The following is a 20,275-nucleotide window of genomic DNA, read 5'->3' as shown; positions in this document are numbered from 1 at the left end:
AGGACAGAGGTGAGCTCCCAAGAAAAGAGATAGATGCTTCACTAGGAGCCAGCCGCCCAAGGCTCAGCAAATGTGAAAATCAGCAGTGAGGGCAAGGAAGGAGCAGAGCCCAACAGAGCCAGCCTCAAAGATTTAGCGGTCTGGAAACAGCAACAAGATCTGAGGACCACCAGCCTCCACAAAAGAGGGCCGCAGGGGAAACCAGGGGTCCTGAGCAAAGACCAGGTTGCAGCAAAGGCCGGGGCGGGGGGGGGGGGGGGGGGGGGGGGCGTGTCCTAGGCAAGGCCGAAGACACAGAGGGGTTCGGTCCAGAGGGTGATGGAAGGAAGAAGCAGCAGGCACAGCCGGAGTAAGGCGTGGAGGCAGGACATGATGCAATCGTAGCAAGGGGGGTGGGGGGCACAGTGAAGGATTCAGTCTGGCTGGTGCTCAGCAGCTGAGCAGCCTGGGAAGGTAGCCTGGGCACACTTGCAAGTCTCTCTACCCTCAGAGTCCGGCCCAATAGGATTTGAAAGCTTGATCACAATGACCCCTCTGTTGTGCACCTGCCACGGCCTGGTATTTACTTTTATTACCTGTAATGCTCCAAGGTAGGTACTGTTATCCTCATTTTACTTACAGAGAAACTGAGGCTCAGAAAGTTTCGGTAACTTGCTCAGGGTCTTGCCCTGCACCAATCCCGGGTCTGTCTGACTCTGGAGTCCATGCTCAATACACCGTCTCATGCTCAGGATGAGAGAACCCTGCTCTGAGGACCGGAACCACAGCAGAGCCTCTACCTCCTTACTGGAAGAAGCCAGGAACCCACTGTGCTCAGTAGAAAGCCAGGTCCTGCTCCCTCACACCAAGGGGTTTATGATTTGGGAGAAAGAGGACTGTTGAAATGCAGGGAAGCCAGAGTCCATGTGGAAGCTAATGTGGACACAGGAATAGTAGCTCAGGGCCAGCCAGAGGAAGGACAGCCAAATCCAGGCATAGTTATCAAGTTACCATGGGGAGTGGAATCCACCTCTGCCTCCTCATCCTATCCCACACTTAATGTGCCCCCTCAGGTCCCCTCCTCTCCTGTCCCCCAGCAATAGAACCAGCTCTAGCTACGGCCGGAACAGCAGGTCCTTAGGTCTTTAGCCTTGTCACTATGACCTGTTTACCCTCCACAGTCTATGATCCATCAGCAATGAGAGATGCCCCGCAGCTAGATGTTTGTGTCAGAAACACCTGCTGGTGGCGCAACAGCGAGGTGGGGCCAGTGACGTAGACTCTAATACCACGAAATGTACTGGGCACATTTTGAGTCAACACTATGATGGCGTGCCAACAGAGATAAGGGTTTTGGTTATTTACTGGTTTGGGTTTTGTTTACAAATATCCTTTCTCATCTCCAAAGATTTGAAGCGACTGACAGTGGAAATTGAGATGATGATGTTGATGATTGATGATGATGATGATGATGATGATGATGATGATGGTGGTGGTGGTGGTGGTGGAAGGGGGACACCCTTAAGACTAGTGAAAATAAAAATAATAGCAGAAAACCTGATAACCTGATAAAGCACAAGATCTAAAAGACACAAACCACAGAGGCAATAAGAGATGACAAAGTTGTAATTATTGACTTTCATATTGGTTTTGGGTTTCCTGGAAGCCCATGAAGAAGGAAATTCAGTAAGTTACATAACTGTCATAATCAGAAGAAGGAAGCACACCAGACTCAGAAAATAATGGTTTTCCAAACACCAAGTAGCTAACTGAATATCTCTACGGGACTTTATATAGAGGGACCTTCGAACTGTATCAAAAAGTCCCTGACCAATGGTAATTTTGCATCAGATCAAGGTGGGGTCACCCAAATATCTAAGCTTCTGGTGGCCTGACCAGATCTATGGCTGGAATCTAGAGTGCCTGCCCTGTTTGAGTAGGAAGTCCTGTCTATTAAAATATTAATTTGCATTAATAGCTTTTTATTTTGTTAATATTTAAGAGTACAATATAGAAAAAGTAGAAAAAACAGAGAAGCAAAAATATATATAATCACCCACAATTTCACCATCAACTCTTATATTCCTACCATATTTTTTTTATCTAGGCATGTATTTGCATACATTTTTGAACAATTTATTTTATAGGATCGAGCTATTTGGTGACTGGATCTATCATTTCAAGAATATATATACTTATACATCCATGTCAATAAATATTCATTCACAATTTGATTTTCAGTGGAGATGAATATGGACACACCATAATTTAACAATCTCCTTCTATACATTGTTTTGTTTTAAAATCTTAAAAAGCACAACAACAAGCATCGTGATAGCTAAATGCATGCATTCCATGGTTACTTCCTTAACATATATTTTTAAATAGAAGAACGTTTTCTGGATGGGTACATTCCTATTCACAAACCCTTCTCAGTAATACCAAAGACCGCGTGAGTAGGTCAGAACCAGTGGCTTAGACTCTAGAGGAATGAATGCACCACAAAGCTCTCAATGGTCTTCCACCTTTGCTACTTTTGTAGACTTCCAGATAAACATAGCAAATTGATTGCACGTATCTAATTTCACTTTTTTTTAAAACCTCCCTCAAACTATGGTAAAAAGAATTTTTCTTTTTTTTTCTTTTTTTTATAAAAGATGGATCCCTATAGGAGCAAGAAGAACAGAAGAAAAGATGCCAGTGAAATCGTAAAGCTAAAAAACAGTCCCATTGCAACTAATTTAGCAGGCCTGAGAGAGCTGATCTTAAGTTGGCAGTGGGGAAAGATGAGCTCCAACCTGGCTTATTGCACTGAATTCACAAAAGTCTTAAGGAATTGTAGCAAATCCGCAGTTAGTCCACGTTGCACCCACGTGTGAATTAGAACTAACCTCCCCATTCTCGAGACACGCTACTGCCGTCTGCCAGAAATAAGTCATAATAAATACAATTCCATAATGTCTACAGTGTGAGAAATGTACCCTCAGAGTTGGGCAGTGCACATCGTGTACAGCCATACATAACAGCCCTGAACTCAAGACACCAGTTACCACGAAAGTAGAGGTGAATGAAGAGGGTGTTATAAAAGATGAAATGTTGGGGATCCCTGGGTGGCACAGCGGTCTGGCGCCTACCTTTGGCCCAGGGCGCGATCCTGGAGACCCGGGATCGAATCCCACGTCGGGGTCCCGGTGCATGGAGCCTGCTTCTCCCTCCTCCTATATCTCTGCCTCTCTCTCTCTCTCTATCGTAAATAAATAAATAAATCTTTAAAAAATAAAATAAAATAAAATATGAAATGTTAGTTGAAATTATTTTTTTAAAAAGTAAAACTTTAGCTCCTTTATCCCACCTTGGCAGAAGACTAGAGGTTTATTTTTCTGAAAAGGGAAAGACTGAAAAAGAATGCCAGGCAAAGTCGAGAACAGGGTCGCCATACTAGAAATAGAGGGATTAACCCAAAGGATACCCTCTGAATGCTAAGCCCCATCCTGCTCCATCCACTCAGCCCCAAGAACACTGGTATCCAGGCCTTTACTCTCCAGGCTGAAAAGTGGGAGAAACTTCTAAAGGACATATGACCAACGCAAAAGGAAATACATAAATCTTTTTACATTAGGGGTTCCCTGACTAAACATTCCAGTGAATCACCCAACAGTGAAGCTCACAGTCAACAAGTACTACCCACGTACTTGGAGCTTCACATCAGTTTTTAAATCCCCACTCTTAAATTTAAGCAGACAGCAAAGATTACCAGTCATTCGAGGACAGATCCTAACATGAAAGATAGAGACCCAAAACAAACAAACATTTAAAAAAGAACTTGAACAAAACCACAGCTAAGTCATTTAAAAATACCATGAATATCATCAGAGAGTTAAATATATTACATTGATCAAACAAGAACAGGATATTATAAAAGAACATTCACAGAATTTTAAAAATCCTCTTGCAAAATAAACATGTGATTGCAGAAACAAACAACTGAATAGAGGGTGAAGAAATCTCTCAGAAAGGAGAGCGTTACAGAGCAGGAAGACATAAGAGAAAAGATAGAATTAATTAAAAGGCTTTTCCAGAAATTTCCTGTCGTTGGAAGAGATAAAGAAAAGGCCATGCAATCAGCTTGTAGAAAATTCAGCATTATCTGGTAAAGATGAATATATCCATGCTGTACAACTGAGCATGAGACAAAGATTCATTAAACGAATTGATTTATTCAACAAATATTAATTATGAACCTACTAAGTTCTAGCCATTGTGCTAAGATTGCTCACCCCAAGGCAGCAGTGCAGTATGGCACATCTCTGGCTCAGTTTTGTCCTCAAGGTTTGCGGTTCCATGCAAGGAGTGTCTGAGTAGATTTCCTGTGGGCAGATCATATATATAAAGGTTTTATAATTATTCTGTGGTTCAAAAGAGGAATAAAAATACCACCAAAGCCATATTGAGAAAGAACAAGCTTAATTTTAATGATCTTTAACAGGGCTGTTCCAAGATAAAATCCATTCTTTGGGAGATGGTAAGTTGGCTGCCAGTACAGGATTCATTCACTCAACAGCTGAGTGGTGACCGTGTGCCAGGCACTGTGCGAAGCATGTGTATTAGTTGGCTATTCTGCATAACAAATCACCCCAAAACTTAACATCTTATGATCTCTCACAGTTCCTGTGGGTGTGTGCCTAGGCTGTGTGGTTCTGGTTCAGGATCTGTCATGAGGTTGCAGGTAGGATGTTGGCTGGGGCTGTAGTCATTCTAAGGCCTGACCCGGCATTTGTTTCCAACGTGGCTCACTCATGTGGCTGGCAAGGAGGGGCTGCTCTTCCTCCCTGTGTGGCCCTCTCCACGGGGCTTCTTGAGTGTCCTCACAGAAGAGTAGCTGTCTTCCCTCAGAGTCAACGATCCAAGGGAGATCCAAGGCACCAACAGTACCCTTTCTGACCACCCATAGGAGTCATACACTATGACTGCCACAGTAGCCTATTGATCACACAGGTCAGCTCTCTGGCTATGAGAGAGACCATGCAGGGCATGAACCAGAGAGGAGGATCGATCCTGGAGCCATTGGGGAAGCTGGGTACCACAATCTATATACACAATTATGGGCAAAGGAATGGGATACCTGTTAATGTAGAGCTGTGTGTGTGCATTAGCAATGGTGTCAAAGGGTTGGACAGAGAGGAGCACGTGGGTGGCTCAGTGATTGTCTGCCCCAGGGTGTGATCCCAGGGTCCTGGGATCGAGTTCCACATCAGGCTCCCCGCAGAGAACCTGCTTTTCCCTCTGCCTATGTCTCTGCATTTTAGTGTGTCTCTCATGAATTAATGATAAAATCTTTTTAAAAATTGAACAGAGACAAGGTGATTCCCTCCAAGCCTTATGGCCTGTGATCTTGTACATAGGTCCTAGCTCATACCTCAGAGCCAGTTGCTCAAATCCTCATCCCTCCGATGTGAGCAATGCTGGAGTCTCTCTCTCTCTTTTTTTAAAGAATGTTGTTTTTTATTTTTTCCACTCAGTTTAAGTCCCAGAGATCTACTCAATTTTTTTTTATTGGAGTTCAATTTGCCAACATATAGCATATCACCCAGTGCTCATCCCGTCAATTGCCCCCCTCAGTGCCCATCACCCAGTCACCCCAACCCCCCGCCCACCACCCTTTCCACTGCCCCTTGTTCGTTTCCCAGAGTTAGGAGTCTCTCATGTTCTGTCTCCCTCCCTGATATTTCCCACTCATTTTCTCTCCTTTCCCCTTTAATCCCCTTCACTATTTTTTATATTCCCCAAATGAATGAGACCATATAATGTTTGTCCTCCTCTGATTTATTTCACTCAGCATAATACCCTCCAGTTCCATCCACGTCAAAGCAAATGGTGGGTATCTGTCATTTCTAATGGCTGAGGAATATTCCATTTACGTAGACCACAGCTTCTTTATCCATTCATCTTTCAATGGACACCAAGGCTCCTTCCACAGTTTGGCTATTGTGGACATTGCTGCTATAAACATTGGGGTGCAGGTGTCCTGCTGTTTCACTGCATCTGTATTTTTGGGATAAATGCCCAGCAGTGCAATTGCTGGGTCATAGGGCAGTTCTATTTTTAACTCTTTGAAGAACCTCCACACAGTTTTCCAGAGGGGCTGCACCAGTTCACATTCCCACCAACAGGAATGCTGGAGTCTCTAACTGTGCTCCTCCATCACTAGCTGCTTATTGTCACACAGCGAGATAACCATGGTTCTGTCCTCCATGCTCTGAGACACAGAAGTCCCCAGATAACCCCACACTAGTTGTTTCTCTCCCCAGAGCATGCCATTGCCTGTGCTCCCCACCCTAGGAACACAGGGTGTCCTATGATAACACCGGGAAAACACAGCATCCCCATACAGGAGCTGCTTTCAACCGAGCTGGGGTAATTCCTCTACAGCAGCAAGGCCCTGGGGTACAGGAGGAGAACAGGCCCCCAGAACCTTCCTTTGCCTTGTTTTCTTTCTTCTCCCTAATCAGGGCAGTTCCATACACCAGACACCTCAGGGGTACTGACCCCTTTGAATTTTTCAGATGACTTCTGACCTTCGAGCTTTTGGGATGAGTGCAGATGTGTGGCTAGTGTCTCGGCCTAGCACTGGCACGTCAGTGCTGGCTGACACTCCTTTGGGGAAACTAACCGGTGCCTGTAGAGGAGTCCAGGTCCCCTGAGAAGCTAGAAGTAACTGGGGGAGCTTCAGGCTTGAGATTGGGCTGGGCTCTGGGAGTCCTCCTCAGGGAAGTATTGGTGTAGGGATACATCAAGGACCAGGAAACACTCCCTATCCTACACTGCTGGGGCCCCTAAGTATATGGTTCTTCTGGGTTTAAGTGCTTTGGTCTTGCTACGTGGTAAAGACTGGATCCTGGAGTAGTTCTGAATTACCACACAATCCAGCAATTCCAATTCTGGATATGTACACAGGAAATTGAAAGCAGGGACTTGAGATATTTCTACGCATAACAGCATTGTTCCCAATGGACAAAGGATGGAAACAACCCAAGAGTCCATCGGTGGATGAATGGATATACAGAATGTGGCCTATACATACAGTGGAATATTATAGAGCCTATAAAAAGGATATTTTGGTAAAGGCTACAGCATGGGCGAACCTTGAAAACATCATGCTACATGAAAAAAGCCAGACACAAAAGGGTAAATAATCTCTCATGGAAGGCAGACTTGGGTGCCCACCATCACTTGATAAGTGAGCAATTCCCCAAACAAAGCAAGGGAGATTCAGAGTCTGGGCAGCCAAAAGCCATGGCATCACCGACAGATCTCTGCCAGGTCAGGGACCCAGGAGACGGGGGACCAGGTGAGAAACCTTGGTGTAGGAGGGAAAAGGCATTCCTCATTCCTCCCTCCTCACCTAATGGGATTAAGGCCATGACAGGACCAGACACTAAGGTCTCCAGGAGTCCCAGAGGCAGTGTGCTTAGCCAGGGGCGCTCAGAGGAGGTCTGGGAATATCCCTGAAGCTTCCAGATCCACTCAGAAATCTGCTCACTCTCTGCCCTGCTTCCTTTTAGTACCTTGTTCTAGTTGGCCCTTGCCCAAAGCCAGCCAGTAAACCTCCAAGTGCATGGTGGGTTGTCAAGGTATCTTTACAGGTAGGTTCCTGCCGTGCTAGGAGGCCAGGTGTGCAGGAGGCAGCAGCTGCCTTACTGACCCAGGGTGTGAGAGTGAGAGCACCTAGGGCCGGGAGGGACGCTGGGGTCTGCATTTGACCAGTTCTGGTGGCCTCATGTTATAGGATGTACAATCTGGTGCAGAGGGGAAGAGGAGTGAGCACGGAGGGGACACCCCTTACTTTTCCCAGGCATCTGTTGTGCCATGGCCGCAGCCACAGCCGTGTGTGAACAGTTGTTGCACGTGGACCTAGCTTGATTTTGTGCTGAGTGTTTAACATGCACTGTTTCATCAAACACTGCAAAACTCTGTGGGTTGAGCGCCTCTGTTATCCCTAGTTTCCAAAACAGGTCAACTCATCTGCCCCAAATCATCCAGTAGTGAGTAGAAAAGCCAAGATCCAAACTCAGGTTTACCTGGTTCCCAAGCATAATCCTGAGCAGTTGCTCAGGCTGACACCAGGAGCAGAGTGGCCTGGGCCTGTGGGCCCCCGTCCTGGAGCCACTGTGTGAGGGAGGCATGGAGGGATAAAGAGATGGAGGTCCCAGAACATACTCCCTGGGCCTTGCCCCACTAGGGCATGTTCTGGGTGTCCTTAAGGAAAACCCTAAAAAGCCTGCACCCCACTCTGGGAAGGAAAGGGGTGCTCAGCTGGACTTGCAGACTTAGCAGTAACGACTAAAATGTCGAGTCATTTGGGACAAAACTTGAGTTGGCTCTTCTTTGGGGCTCCTTCCTTGAGGAGGTCTCTGAATCTCTGAGGGTTGGGGGAGAAACCACTCCAGCTGCCCACAGCTGGCTGTGCTGAGACTGTTTCAAGTCCAACCCCTCTCTCCCTGCCCCCTACCCCTCTCTCCCTGGCTGGCAACCTCGGCCCTAAACATGCCAACCCCTTCACACGATGCTCCTAGGCAGAGCATCCCAGGACCCTGCACCTGCTCCACCCTACCTCCCAGGCCTCATCCCTATCTCTAGGTTACATTCCAGAACTCTGGATACCATGGGATTAACAGTCAAGGAATTTCTGAAATAAGCATGGGTCAAGTCTATAATGGGCGTGGGATAGGGGGGAATAAACAAAAATTCACATATAAAAACAAATCAAGTTAAAGGCACAGAAGAGCTTATGGAAGGAGGGACAGTCTCCCCATTGCCACGAGCTCTTGAAAGCCAGGCACCAGGTCAGGCCCACCTCCGCGGCTCCCGCAGACTGAAGCACTGTGTCAGACCCATGGCCCACAAGAGCTCTTTGGCTCATTGCCCGCTGCCTACAACAGTGACGTGCACGCTGAGGGCATTTGATAAACGTTTGTGGGCTGAGTGAGTGTAACTGGGCTGCGTCTTTTGTCTTTGGGTAACACGTGACATCTTTTTCCACCTCCCTTAGAGCACCCTCTAGACCCCCATCAGCACACCCTGCCCTCGGCCCTCCTGCAATCTCATCTCCCCAGCCCTGGTGTCCCTCCAAGTATCCCCCCTGCACCTGCTAAGCTTTGCTGAGCAGTGGTTTTGCGCCCCCTCGAGTGCACCGAGTGAGAAGTCCCCTCGCAACCACACTGGACTAGTTTCTTAGCAGCTTTATTGAGTAGTGAGAGGTAGTCTCATTTTCCACCGGACATACGTCCTCAAGCTTGTGCCAGAACTGCCTTGGGGCAGACAGACAGACAGGTGGCCGGGCCGGGCAGGTGTCCATGGTAGGCCGTGAGCACCATGGACAGCTCAGCTCTCTAAAGGGACGGCGCTCTGCTCCTGCTCCTGCTTGGGGAGGGCCACAGGCGTGTCCTGGCTCTCTTTCTCCTGGAGGGTGCTGAAAAAAGAGTTGACCTTGTCCCTCAGATCCTTCTCCAGGAAGCTCAGGTGGTCTTCCATATCCCCCGCATAGGGGCCCAGCTTCTGCCTAAGCTCCTCTACCTGCTGCAGCAGGGCTTTGTTGAAGGTCTCGCCGTAGGGCCCCACGTTGCGGCGGAACTCCTCCACCTGCTGGTCCAGGCGGCTGCTCAGCTCGGCCAGAGACTTGTGCAGCCCCGCGGTGTTGTCCTTCAGCTTGCCACGCACGTCCTCAGCCACGGGCGCCAGCCTCTGCCGCAGCTCTTCGGCGTTGGCTGAGATCTTGGCCTTGAGCTCCTCGGCGTTCTTCTTCATCTGGAAGGCCAGCCCCTCGAGCTGGTGGTTGAGCTTCTCCTGGACATCCTGCGCGTAGGGCGCCAGGCTGCGGCGCAGCTCCTCCACGTTCTGGTCGATCTTGACCTTGAGCTCGTCGGTGTAGGGAGTGAGGTGCCCCTTGAGCTCCTCCACGTTCTGGTCGATCTTGGCCTTTAGCTCATCGGCGAAGGGGGTCAGGGAGGAGTGCAGGTCGTCCACGTTCTGGCGCAGCGCGCTCTGCATGCGCTGCGCGTGCGATGTCAGTTGGTTGCGCAGCTGCTCCGCGTGGGTGTTGACCTGGGTGCGCAGCTCCTCCGCGTACGGCCCGAAGCGCTGCTGCAGCTCGCGCATGTTGTCCCCGATCTTCTGGCTCACCTCGCTGGCGTGGGGCAGCAGCCGGGCCCGCAGCTCCTCCAGTTCCTTCCGAATCTCTTCCTTCAGCTTCTCCGAGTCTTTGCTCAGGCGTTCGTGCAGCTCCGTGGCAAAGGGCACGAGCTTCTTCTGCAGGTTATCGGTGTAGGTGTTCACTTGCCCCATCTTGTCCTGGAAGAGGGCACTGCAGGGGAAGGACACAAGGGGGCCCCGTTACCCTTGGCATCACAGGTCGGGACCTTGTCCCTTGTGCGGGGCTCACCTCCTACACACCTGCCTGAGACAGGTGACTGTTCGGGGGTACTGAGTTCACGGGTAGATCACAGTTTGGGAGAGTGGATGTAATAGACTAAGTTATTACCTTGTATCTCTGACTGTCCCCTGACTCTGAGTCACTACCCACCTCCAGTAGTTTGCTTTCTGACCCACCCCACCCCCCCAAAGTAAAAAGGGCAGACGTCAAAGTCCATCCCAGCTCAAGTGTGCAGTGACATAGATCACATTCATTAATACAGCGTTATGCTCTGGACCTCTTCCAGTCTTTCGGGGATTCAAAATACTGGTTTCCCTGCACTTGCCCACCCTCAGAGGCTGCCCAAATATCCCCACTTGCCTCCCCATGATTTCACAGGGGCCCACCCTTCTGGAATGCTCCCATGAATTTCTCTCCCTCCCTTTTTCTATGACTCTCAATGCTGAGATGTGGCCCTTGGTCACACTCTGGAAATTTCAAGCAGGAAAATTCCTTAGGGATTATTAGTCCAACCCCTCGAGTGCAAATGTAGATCTCAGATCTGGAGAGGTCAGGGTCACTGGGTGAGTTAGTGGCAGGGCAATAGGTACTCTAAGATCGGGTCTCCTGCCTCTGAGCTCGGCCCTCACCAAGGCACTGCGTGGTCTTTAAGAAGCCCCACCACCCAAGTTGTGCCACTCTTACTTGAGCTGCTGGGTGAGCTCAGACTGCTGGAGATGTTCCACAGCTTCCTTGGCATTGTTGCTCAGCTGACTGAAGTAGTCCCACACTACAGTGGCCACCTGGTCGGCACTGACCTCAGCCCGGGCACCTAGGCAGAAACAGAGAGTGATTCATGAGGACTTACCTCCTTCCTGGCCACTCTGCATTGACCCTGAGCTGCAGACTGGCTGATGGTGGGCAAACCCCACCACCCATCTCCCCCTCTGCTTCCCTAGTTGAAAGTCACAGGGGCATATAAAAGGGTTGGCACCAGTGCCAGTGGGCAGAGCATCCTGAAGAGGCCAGCCCTCCTATGAACCGAGTGGCAAGTGGGCAGCAGCCTTCTGCATCCAGCTGCGGGATGAAGGCATTTGGAACGTTCCTCTTGCCTGAGCTCTGGACTCTCACCCTGCCCGCACATGGAGCACATGGAGTCTGCCCAAAGGCCCCTTCCAAAGCCAGCTTCTACTCACCGGTGATGGCCACCAGGGACAGGGTCAGAACCACAGCCTTCAGGAACATCCTGGGCTTCTCACTGGGCTGGAGAAGCCTCGCGCTGCACTGGATCTTTCTGGAATCAGATGGGACCAGAGAGCCAGAACCTGTGCTGCTGTCAGAACTGACTCAATCTCAGAGCCAGCCAGACATATAAACCCCATCCCAGGCTGCCTTCCTGCCTCTTTCCCCAATGTGACTCCACGTTGGAAGGTGACACATTCCCAGGAGGCCTCTTGGACTTTCGTGACCCAGGACAACGTGGCAGCAGTCAGAAGAAGCTGTTCTGTGTGTATGCCCCACCCTGTATGGAAGGGAGGGTGGGGAGCCAGGAGCTGTGGGAGAAAGGAGGCCTAGGGAAACCCTGAGCTAGGGACTAATGCCCCAGAGGCCCTGCTGGCAATTCTGGGTCTGAGCCAGATTGGGGTGGGGGGCAAAGTTCACATCTCCTGTGTCTGCCCCAGGGAAGAGAGCCCTCCTCTCACTCCATCCCCCATGCAGACTCTGTCTCAGAGCACCAGACCATGGACTGGGACACCTAGGGCCACCATCAGGGATGACAAGCTGAAATCCAGAGCTCTGTCAAAGTGTGCCCAGGAAGCAGGGGCTCTTGCAAGCCGTTGGGCAGATTGGTGGAGTGGGCAGGGTCCTGTATTGTAAGTGGGCTTCCTGTCCCACCACTGCCAAGCTGTGTCACCTGGGCCTTGTGATTCAGCTTGGCCTCACTTGGAGCCTCAGTGTCTCCTTTGAAACATGGGGTTGCTGAGCTTATGTAAATGAGATATTGCTCGTGGCATGAATAGCATAATGCCTGGTGCAGAGAAAGCACTACCAAGTAGTTGCTGTTGTTAATAATAATAGTGCTTTCCTGACTTGGACCATGGCAGGAGGTCCAGTAAAATGCTCACCCCTCCAGTGAGAGTTGGCAGGGTCAGGCCAGCCCTCTGGGGCTCCCAGGGAGGGAGGGGCACAACTCAGGGAGAACCGCTGGCCTGGGGCCTGATTCCTGCCCCCAGCCCGGCCACACCCTGGGCAGGAGCAGTCAGCCTATGCTGAATCGCAGGACCTGAGCCTCTTGGGGGACATCTCCCTGGGGGATGTGGGCGGGGGCCAGGAGGTCTTCTACAGGATTTCTCACCTTCTCTACAAATGAGCTCGTACACACAGTCACAGAAAGCTGCCCACCAAGAAGAGAACGCAGCCTGGTCAGCGTGGGTCCCTCTGCTGGACCAGAGCCCCCGCACTGACTACCAGACGAATCCCGTCCTACTGCACTGGGCCTGGCGCGTAGCTGGGCTCCTGGCACCTGCCCTTACGGATCAGCCCACGTGCGTTAAGCCTGATTCATCAGGCCTCCGTGTTTCATATTCCAGCAGTGGCTGGATGTCTCATGGGATTGAGGACAGCTAAAAGGCCTGCTGCTGCTTGCACCCTGCAGTCCCCACGTCACCTACGGTCACCTCCAGTGTCAGGGAGCTGCATCTTCATGGAGCGGCTCTTCCCATCTCCTAGTAGCTGGTGAGGGCACAGATTCTGGAGCCGGACTCCCTGGGATTGTGTCTGGGCTCCCTACCTACTGGCCATGTGACTTCAGGGCAGAGCTCCCAATCTCTCTGAGCCCCGGCTGCCTCAGTGAGGCATAGAATGATACCTGCCTCCTGGGCTGTGAGGATTCAGTGAGACCACCCATGTCGTGCTGGGAGCAATGCCTGACGCACAGTAGGTGCTCATCAAGCACTAGCCACATCCCAGCCCTGATAGCCTTACGTCCCTGCAACACTGGCCATGACGCCTGCTCCTAGCCCTGAGTTGGGTCCAGTCCAGCCTGGGGTGAGTACGAAGGTCAGTGCTAAGTGACCCCATCCCTTCCCCGGGGGCCAGAGATGAAAAGAGCAATGAGTCACCAAGGACACCTCAGCTACAGTTTGACCTCTTGGACTCACAGTCTGACAGCAAGTACCACCAGCATGTGACAGGTCCTGTCTCACTTGCGGGGTGTACACACAATGGGAGTGTCTGCACCTGTCTGAGGGTGTCTGAGAGCATCTGCCATGATGTGTACAGATTCACATAAGTGTGCAAATAAGCCAGCTGTGTGTGGGCACAAAGCTAGGGCACGCGGCTGAGGGACTGGGATGGACTGGTATAGGCCTATGTGAGCAGCCACAGCCATGAGGGGGGTGTGCTGTGTCCTGACGTGTCGTGGGCGGGTGCTACTAATGAATGCATTTATTTCCCAAAGTCAGTGCGCATGTTTTGTACAACCTGTGAATGGATTTGTGCTGGGAGCGGGGAAGAATGAGTGCCCAGTCTCAGAGTGTTCGAGCTGCCGATGGAAGTAGGAGACTCTGCGTCCAGCTGGGCCTCTGGCTCTCTTTGGGCGCAGACGCTGGCTTCTCCAGGTCCTCTGACTGGCTGGGCTGAATCGGGGCTCCCAGTCCAGCCGACTGGCAGGGGCATGGGTCACAGGGGTTTGGGTGCTAAGCCTCACGCAGACACAAGTAAGCTGAGAGAGCCTCCCCAACCCCAGGGGATCATTTTCGGCCTCCGCTGGTCAAGCCTCCTCCCACCCTCCCCACTCACTGCTGGTTACTCTTTAGATCCGGTCTTGGCCCAGGCCCAGAGCAGTCTCCTCATTCCAGAGGAGCCAATGTGGGAAGGAGAGAGTCAATACGGAGGGCCAGGCAGCTTAGGCTGGCCACTGAGAGGGCCCCTTCCAAGACAGCCCCTCCCGCGACCCCCAGAGACCCTCAAATGCGCCGAACCCTTTGAAAGAGAAATAGCCCAGGATTCATGGCAGGCCACGTCCTTGCTGCATGGGCTCGCACACCTGGGTTCTCTACCCGGCTCAGCACCACCGTTCTGGGTCTCTCTGCCCCCATCTTCTGACCTCTCTGGCCTCAGGGGGCCCATTGCTACAAAGGAGAGAGAGGACAGGTTCCTCCAGGACCTCCACACACAGGCCAAGGGAGTTGGAGGGTCCAGGGCCAAGAGATCCAGCCAGCTCGTTCTAGCGGGCCCCGGGGTCGAGGACTTTGTACTCCAGCCCCCCTGGAATCTGGATTCCCACTGTGGCCTTCACCTCTGGGGCTGAGGGACAGGCCAGAACAGGAGAACGGCCCCAGGCCCTGTTGCTCTCTACCCTCCGCAGTGCTCAGATTTTTCAGTGACCTAATGAGCTTCCTCCCACCCCGTCACCAAAGTCTGCTCAAGAGGAGGTACGGGTGGCTGATAAATCCCCGAGGGTCTCATCTCTCTAAGCTGTTTGGTTTGGTACCCGTGTAGGTATTTGAAGACCAGGATTCTTGTTCCCAGCTCTACGGGTGATAGGCTATGTGTACTTGGGTGCATCTCTACCCCCTTGAGCCTTAAATTAGTTACCTACAAAATGGGGTTCTTAGTATCAACTTCCCAGGAATCTATTTGCATCTTAACAGAACACAAGACTTAAATCAAAGGAATGAATTTCTGATGGAGAAACTTCAAGTCTCAGCCAACAATAAAGAATTTTGAGGGTGGAGCCAGGCCACTTTCCCAGGCCCTCGATTTCATATTGTTGGGTTAGTCGCTTCTTCCTGCGAAGTTGGTTGCCTGCCAAAAGCCCTATTTCTACATTGGAGGCTCCTCCTGCCTTCAGACTGTGCTGTCTAGGGATGGACAAGGTGTTTGGGAAGAAGAAAGAGGTTGATCCAGCCCCTTCCATGAACCAGTTGCTTTGTACACATTTCACTTACTCTGCACCACAACTCTTGCTTATCGGCGTTCTTTTCCCTTTTCTAAGGGAGGAAAAACTGAGGCTCTGAGATGTCAGGTGGGTCATAGGAGTCAGTGTCAAAGGCAGCATTTAAAGCCAGGATTCCTTGGCTCCCAAGTCTTAGCCTCTCCAATCCTGCTCTCCAGGCTACGGCTCCCAGTGTGGGTCCCGGGACACTTCACCCCGAGAGAGGACTGAGGCCTCTCCTGGACAGCCCCCCACAGAGCTCCCCTGCACCCTCTCTCCACCGGACTGACCAGCCTGCTTTCTTTCAGCTCCCGGGCCAGCCAGGGGGCGATGAGGGCTGAGGTTTCAAGTTTTGGAAACCAAGGCCCAAAGTGAGAGGGGCTCAGCGCTGGAAATGGATCCCGGCTGTCCTAGTTCATGCAAGGCCCCAGCCTTGAGCCGCAGGGAGTGTTATCAGTGGGTCCAGAGGGCAAGGGGTGGTGGGGGTAGGAGGTGGGATGGGGGTTAGGGGGGAGGGGAGGACAAAGGCCTTGGGCTCAGAGTAGTGTTTTCTGTTCTCCCACCAACCCCTGCTCTGGGCTCAGCCTGGGGAGGCTCCTGGGGAAGCTGCAAGTAGGACTCAAGTGTGTAAACCCCACACAAGCCCCTGCCCACAGGTCTTCTGCGACTTCACTCTAGACAAGTCCCTAGCCCATGCTGAGTTCTTTGTTGGGGAGCCTGAGAAGCCCATCCCCTTCTCTGCCCAGCCCCCACTCCCTGCAGGCCTTTCCCAGGGTGTGGGGGTGGGGAGGGATCTGAAAACCACGCATGAAGTGCTGAGATGGGGCCGCTTGTCCCCTAATCTCCCCTCTATCACCGGCCTCTCCCTGGGGAGCCAGGCCGCTTGGGATAAGTGGGGTTTCCCCAGTCCCTGAGCACCCCCCTGGCCTGCAGGGCAGCAGGAGAGCAGCGTGGGCACCGTGGTGCTCACAGATTTCCCAACTCTCCCAGCAGGCCTGGCTGCATCTGGGCATCCTGCCTCAGGCCAGGATCTAGACTGGTCAGCAGGTGACCTTTGTCCAGCTCACTGAGCCCTCTGTGCCCGCTGTCCTGGAGACCATATAAAACAGGTCAGAAGCCTCTTGCCTGCCTGCTCCATTCATCCCAAGAGGCAGCTGCTCCAGGTAATGCCCCCAGGGAGGAGGAGGGGGGGGGGAGCAGGGGCAGAGGGGTCCCTGCCTGACTGCCAGCACAGTCTGGGGGAGAGCTCGCTGGAGCACAGGAAGCCTCAGGGCTGGGGGAGCGGCCCCCACTTGCAGTTTGCACGCTGGGGGGAAGCGAGGCTCCCGGGAGAAAGCTACAATGTCGTGGCCCCGCTGGCACCCGCCGCTCCGAGGGCACACTTGCCCCTCATCCTGCGTGTGTAGGACTGGAAGGAGCCTTAGATCCCAGTCCCACCCCGGCCAGGCAAACTGAGGCCTGGACAAGGCCAGAGGGCTATCCCAAGTCCCCCCACGTGTCAGTGGCAGGAACTAGGCCAGAACCTGGTTGGGGGGGCCTGAGGGGGTCTCGATCCCCCATCTGGTGGGTTTTCTGCTCTGTCCCCAGCCTGGCTCTGCCCCGGCCCTGCCTGAAAGCCCTGCGTCTCCCACATTCGCTGGCAGCAGGCCCTTGCTCCTCTGGCCCGACCCAGCTCAGGACCCAGTGGAGGGGCCACGCCACTTCCCCAGGGAGGGTCCGGAGGCAGAGGGGCAGGGGTCAGGGTGGCCCTCACAAGGCCCTTCCCCGCAGGAACAGAGGTGCCATGCAGCCCCGGGTCCTCCTCGTCGCTGCCCTCCTGGCGCTCCTGGCCTCCGCCCGTAAGCAGCTCGTGGGGACAGGGCTAGGGACGGGGCGGGGCGGGGGGGACCCTTGGGAATGGCTTGAGGATCCCGGGCCCCTGGGGGTGGCAGGGCAGAGCCAAGGGCTCCCCAGAGGCGGATCCACCCACTCGGCCCTGCTCTCCCGACAGGAGCCCTGGAGGAAGAGGACCCCTCCCTCCTGGGCCTTATGCAGGGTTACATGCAGCACGCCACCAAGACGGCCCAGGACACGCTGACCAGCGTTCAGGAGTCCCAGGTGGCGCAGCGGGCCAGGTATGCCCTCACCTCTCCGCACCAGGGCCGGCTCCCCGGACCCCCTGCCCCCGCCCCAGGGGGCCCTGGCCCTCTCTGAGCCTCCACGCTCCGCCCCGGGGTCCCTCCAGGGCTCTCGCTGCCAGCAGGAGAGGGCAAAAGCCAGGGCACCCTCCTACCCCCTCCTGCCCCTCCTCCCTCCCTGGGCCTCCTTGCTCCTGCAGCACCCTGCCCAGCTCTGAGGAAGGCCATGTTGGCTCTTGCTTCCATCTTCCTTTACTGCTGGAGGTGGGTTGAGAAGCTCCATTCAACCCAGTTTCAGCTGGTGTGTGTGTGTGTGTGTGTGTGTGTGTGTGTGTGTGTGTGTGTTTCAGCCTGTGCCAAGCCCTGGGGCCGGTGTGAGCAGATGTCCATCGTTCCTCTCCCACCCTGCCTTGCCTTCTAGTCCTCTCTTCTCCCAAGCTCCCGCCCCCACGTCCAGGCCACCCTGGGTGGGGGGGGAGTCACCAGCGTTTACCTAGCTGAGGCAGTCACAGACCCTCATGGTCCTCAGAACTGGCTGCGGAGTGGGTGTTATTTTTGCCATTTTGCAGATGAGAAAATCGAGGCTCAGAGAGGTTAAATGACTTGCCCCAGGTCGCACAGCTAATTCATCCTCTGATGATTTTCTTTTCTTTTTCTTTTTTAAAGATTTTATTTATTTATTTATTTATTTATTTATTTATTTATTTATTTATTCATGAGAGACACACAGAGAGAGAGGCAGAGACACAGGCAGAGGGAGAAGCAGGCTCCATGCAACAACACGGACTCGATCCCGGGTCTCCAGGATCACGCCCTGGGCCGAAGGCGGCGCTAAAGCGCTGAGCCACCGGGCTGCCCTCTGATGATTTTCCAAATGACAGACCACTTCCCACTGCGCCACCGCACTCAGAGCCACTGGGCGGTGCAACCCTTGCGGGCATCATTTGCCTAGAACAGAATGACAGCCCTAGAACAGAATGGTGGCCTGCCGCGCCTCTCCTCTCCAGCTCGCTTCAGACCCAGGCTGGCCCAAAGGGCTGCCCCAGCCTGGACAGACTAGGCTCCTGTCACCCCCTTCAGCATCTCTTCTGCCTGGAGTGGCAGCTGAGAGCGTCCCCATCTGCGGTCTCAGGGGCATTGCTGGGTGAGATTAGAGGGTTGGAGGAGAGGCAGTGGGGATCTGATGGGGGCCCCCACTGCCTTCAGATGAGCTCTCACCCCTACCTCCATCACTTCCCCTCACTGATTTAACCCCCAGGGGCTGGATGACCGATAGCTTCAGTTCCCTGAAAGACTACTGGAGCACGTTTAAGGGCAAGTTCACTGGGTTCTGGGATTCAGCCTCTGAGGCCAAACCAACTCCAGCCTCTGATGCCTTCTGAGACCTCGAAACCCCAAGTCTTCCTGCCCACCCACCCTGCCAGCATCTTGGGCAGTCCCGAAAGTCACTTGAAAGTGACAACATTCTCACCTCCAACCCCGCCCCAGACCTGGCCCACCCCTAAGCTCGCTGTCTTCCCAATAAAGTTGGATGAGAAGTTGCCGTGAGTGGGACGTTCCACGCGCGCCATGTATGTTTGGGCGTGGAAATGGGCCAGGGCTCATCTGTGGGCGGGCACTGGGCGACTCCAACTCAGGCAGGCCTGGGGCAGTGCCTGACCCGCCTCTCAGTAGCTGGGTGCTGTCTGGGCCCAGCTGTAAGGTAGGATAACTGCCCCTGCAGGTTTGTACGGAGGAGCAAGTGGGATAACAGGTTTGACAATACTTTGATGAACTACCAAATGCTGTACAAAATGACTTAAGTGTGTGAGCTGTGCCAGGCACCGTGCCCGGCCTTGTTAGGTCATCATCAAGGTTGGGACTCTGCTGTGTGTGCACCAAACTTACAGAGGTGGCCTGTGCTACCTATGCCCTGGGCCTCTCCACTGTACTCCAGGGAGGGGGGCCAATGGGGAGTGGTTAGAGTAAGACACCACTCGATTCTGGCCTTGGCCCCATTATTTTATATCAGCCTCAGTTTCGTATCTATAAAGTGGGTGCAACAATACAACCTCCACTGCAGGTTTGTTGAATGAATGAACGAAAGAGGTAAGACTGTGCACAACACCCAGCACATCAAAGTACCTGGCAAATGGTCATCATCGTTGCTACAAGCTGAGCTGAAATCCCCCCTGGGACCAGAATCGGAGTTGGGGGGGATCCGGTGTCCCGGGAGCTAAGAAGGGACCCAAAGTTACCCAAGGGAGGCTGTTTCCCTCGTGTCCCCACCACCCAGCAGATGTTCATATCAGGGAGTCCCAGAACCGCAGGCCGCTTGAGCAGCCCCCAGCTCTTATGGTAAAACTGAGGCTCAGAAAGATGAAGGCCCTTGCCCAGTGTCATGGAGTCAGCAAATGACAGAGCCGGACCTCAAGCCCAGGTCACCTGCTCTTCCTACTCTGCTCAGCTGATACATTAAATACTTAGTGATGCCTACACTGGGTGTCAGAGGGCTCCTTGTCACCTCTTGGTGGCATCAGTGCACCCAATCCCACTTGGAGACATCCACTCTGTCCTTGGCAATCCACCTGGGCTAATCTTCTGGCCCAAATCGGCCGGGGTAGTACCTGCACCTGGAAAGTGTTCTCACCGGAATCCGGGCTTCACACCCCTTGCAGCTCTGGATGGTTAGAACTCCAAAGCCCACTTATTTATCCAAGAATTTTCAGGACACACTGGACATGAGGGGAGTGGCGGGGGGGGGGGGCAAAGGGCTCTTGGGGGGACAGTAGAGAAAGCTCCATCAGTGCACTGCCCAGTGAAGTGATGTGTGTGCACACGGGGGGGGGGGGG

The 20,275-nt window shown here is 53.0% G+C and overlaps 2 protein-coding genes across 2 annotated transcripts; one reads left to right on the top strand and one right to left on the bottom strand.

The window, feature by feature from the left end:
* Window positions 1-9,203: 9,203 nt before the first annotated feature.
* APOA4 (apolipoprotein A4) lies at window positions 9,204-11,754 on the bottom strand. Its single transcript, XM_038536054.1, has 3 exons — window positions 11,584-11,754; window positions 11,093-11,219; window positions 9,204-10,339 (listed from the first exon to the last, which is right to left on the bottom strand). Exons 1-3 carry the CDS (start codon window positions 11,630-11,632, stop codon window positions 9,361-9,363), a joined length of 1,155 nt encoding a protein of 384 aa, XP_038391982.1. The 5' UTR covers window positions 11,633-11,754; the 3' UTR covers window positions 9,204-9,360.
* A 4,674-nt stretch (window positions 11,755-16,428) lies between these two features.
* On the top strand, window positions 16,429-18,990 carry APOC3 (apolipoprotein C3). Its single transcript, NM_001003369.2, is given in 4 exon segments — window positions 16,429-16,489; window positions 17,097-17,164; window positions 17,317-17,440; window positions 18,702-18,990. Coding segments are annotated over 3 exon segments (303 nt in total). The 5' UTR covers window positions 16,429-16,489; window positions 17,097-17,109; the 3' UTR covers window positions 18,826-18,990.
* Window positions 18,991-20,275: the final 1,285 nt, after the last annotated feature.

The sequence above is a fragment of the Canis lupus genome, chromosome 5, assembly GCF_011100685.1.
Source record: "Canis lupus familiaris isolate Mischka breed German Shepherd chromosome 5, alternate assembly UU_Cfam_GSD_1.0, whole genome shotgun sequence".
NCBI classification, from domain to species: Eukaryota; Metazoa; Chordata; class Mammalia; order Carnivora; family Canidae; genus Canis; species Canis lupus.
Note: the sequence above shows the minus strand (reverse complement) of the source record. Positions and strands in the feature narration are given on the sequence as shown.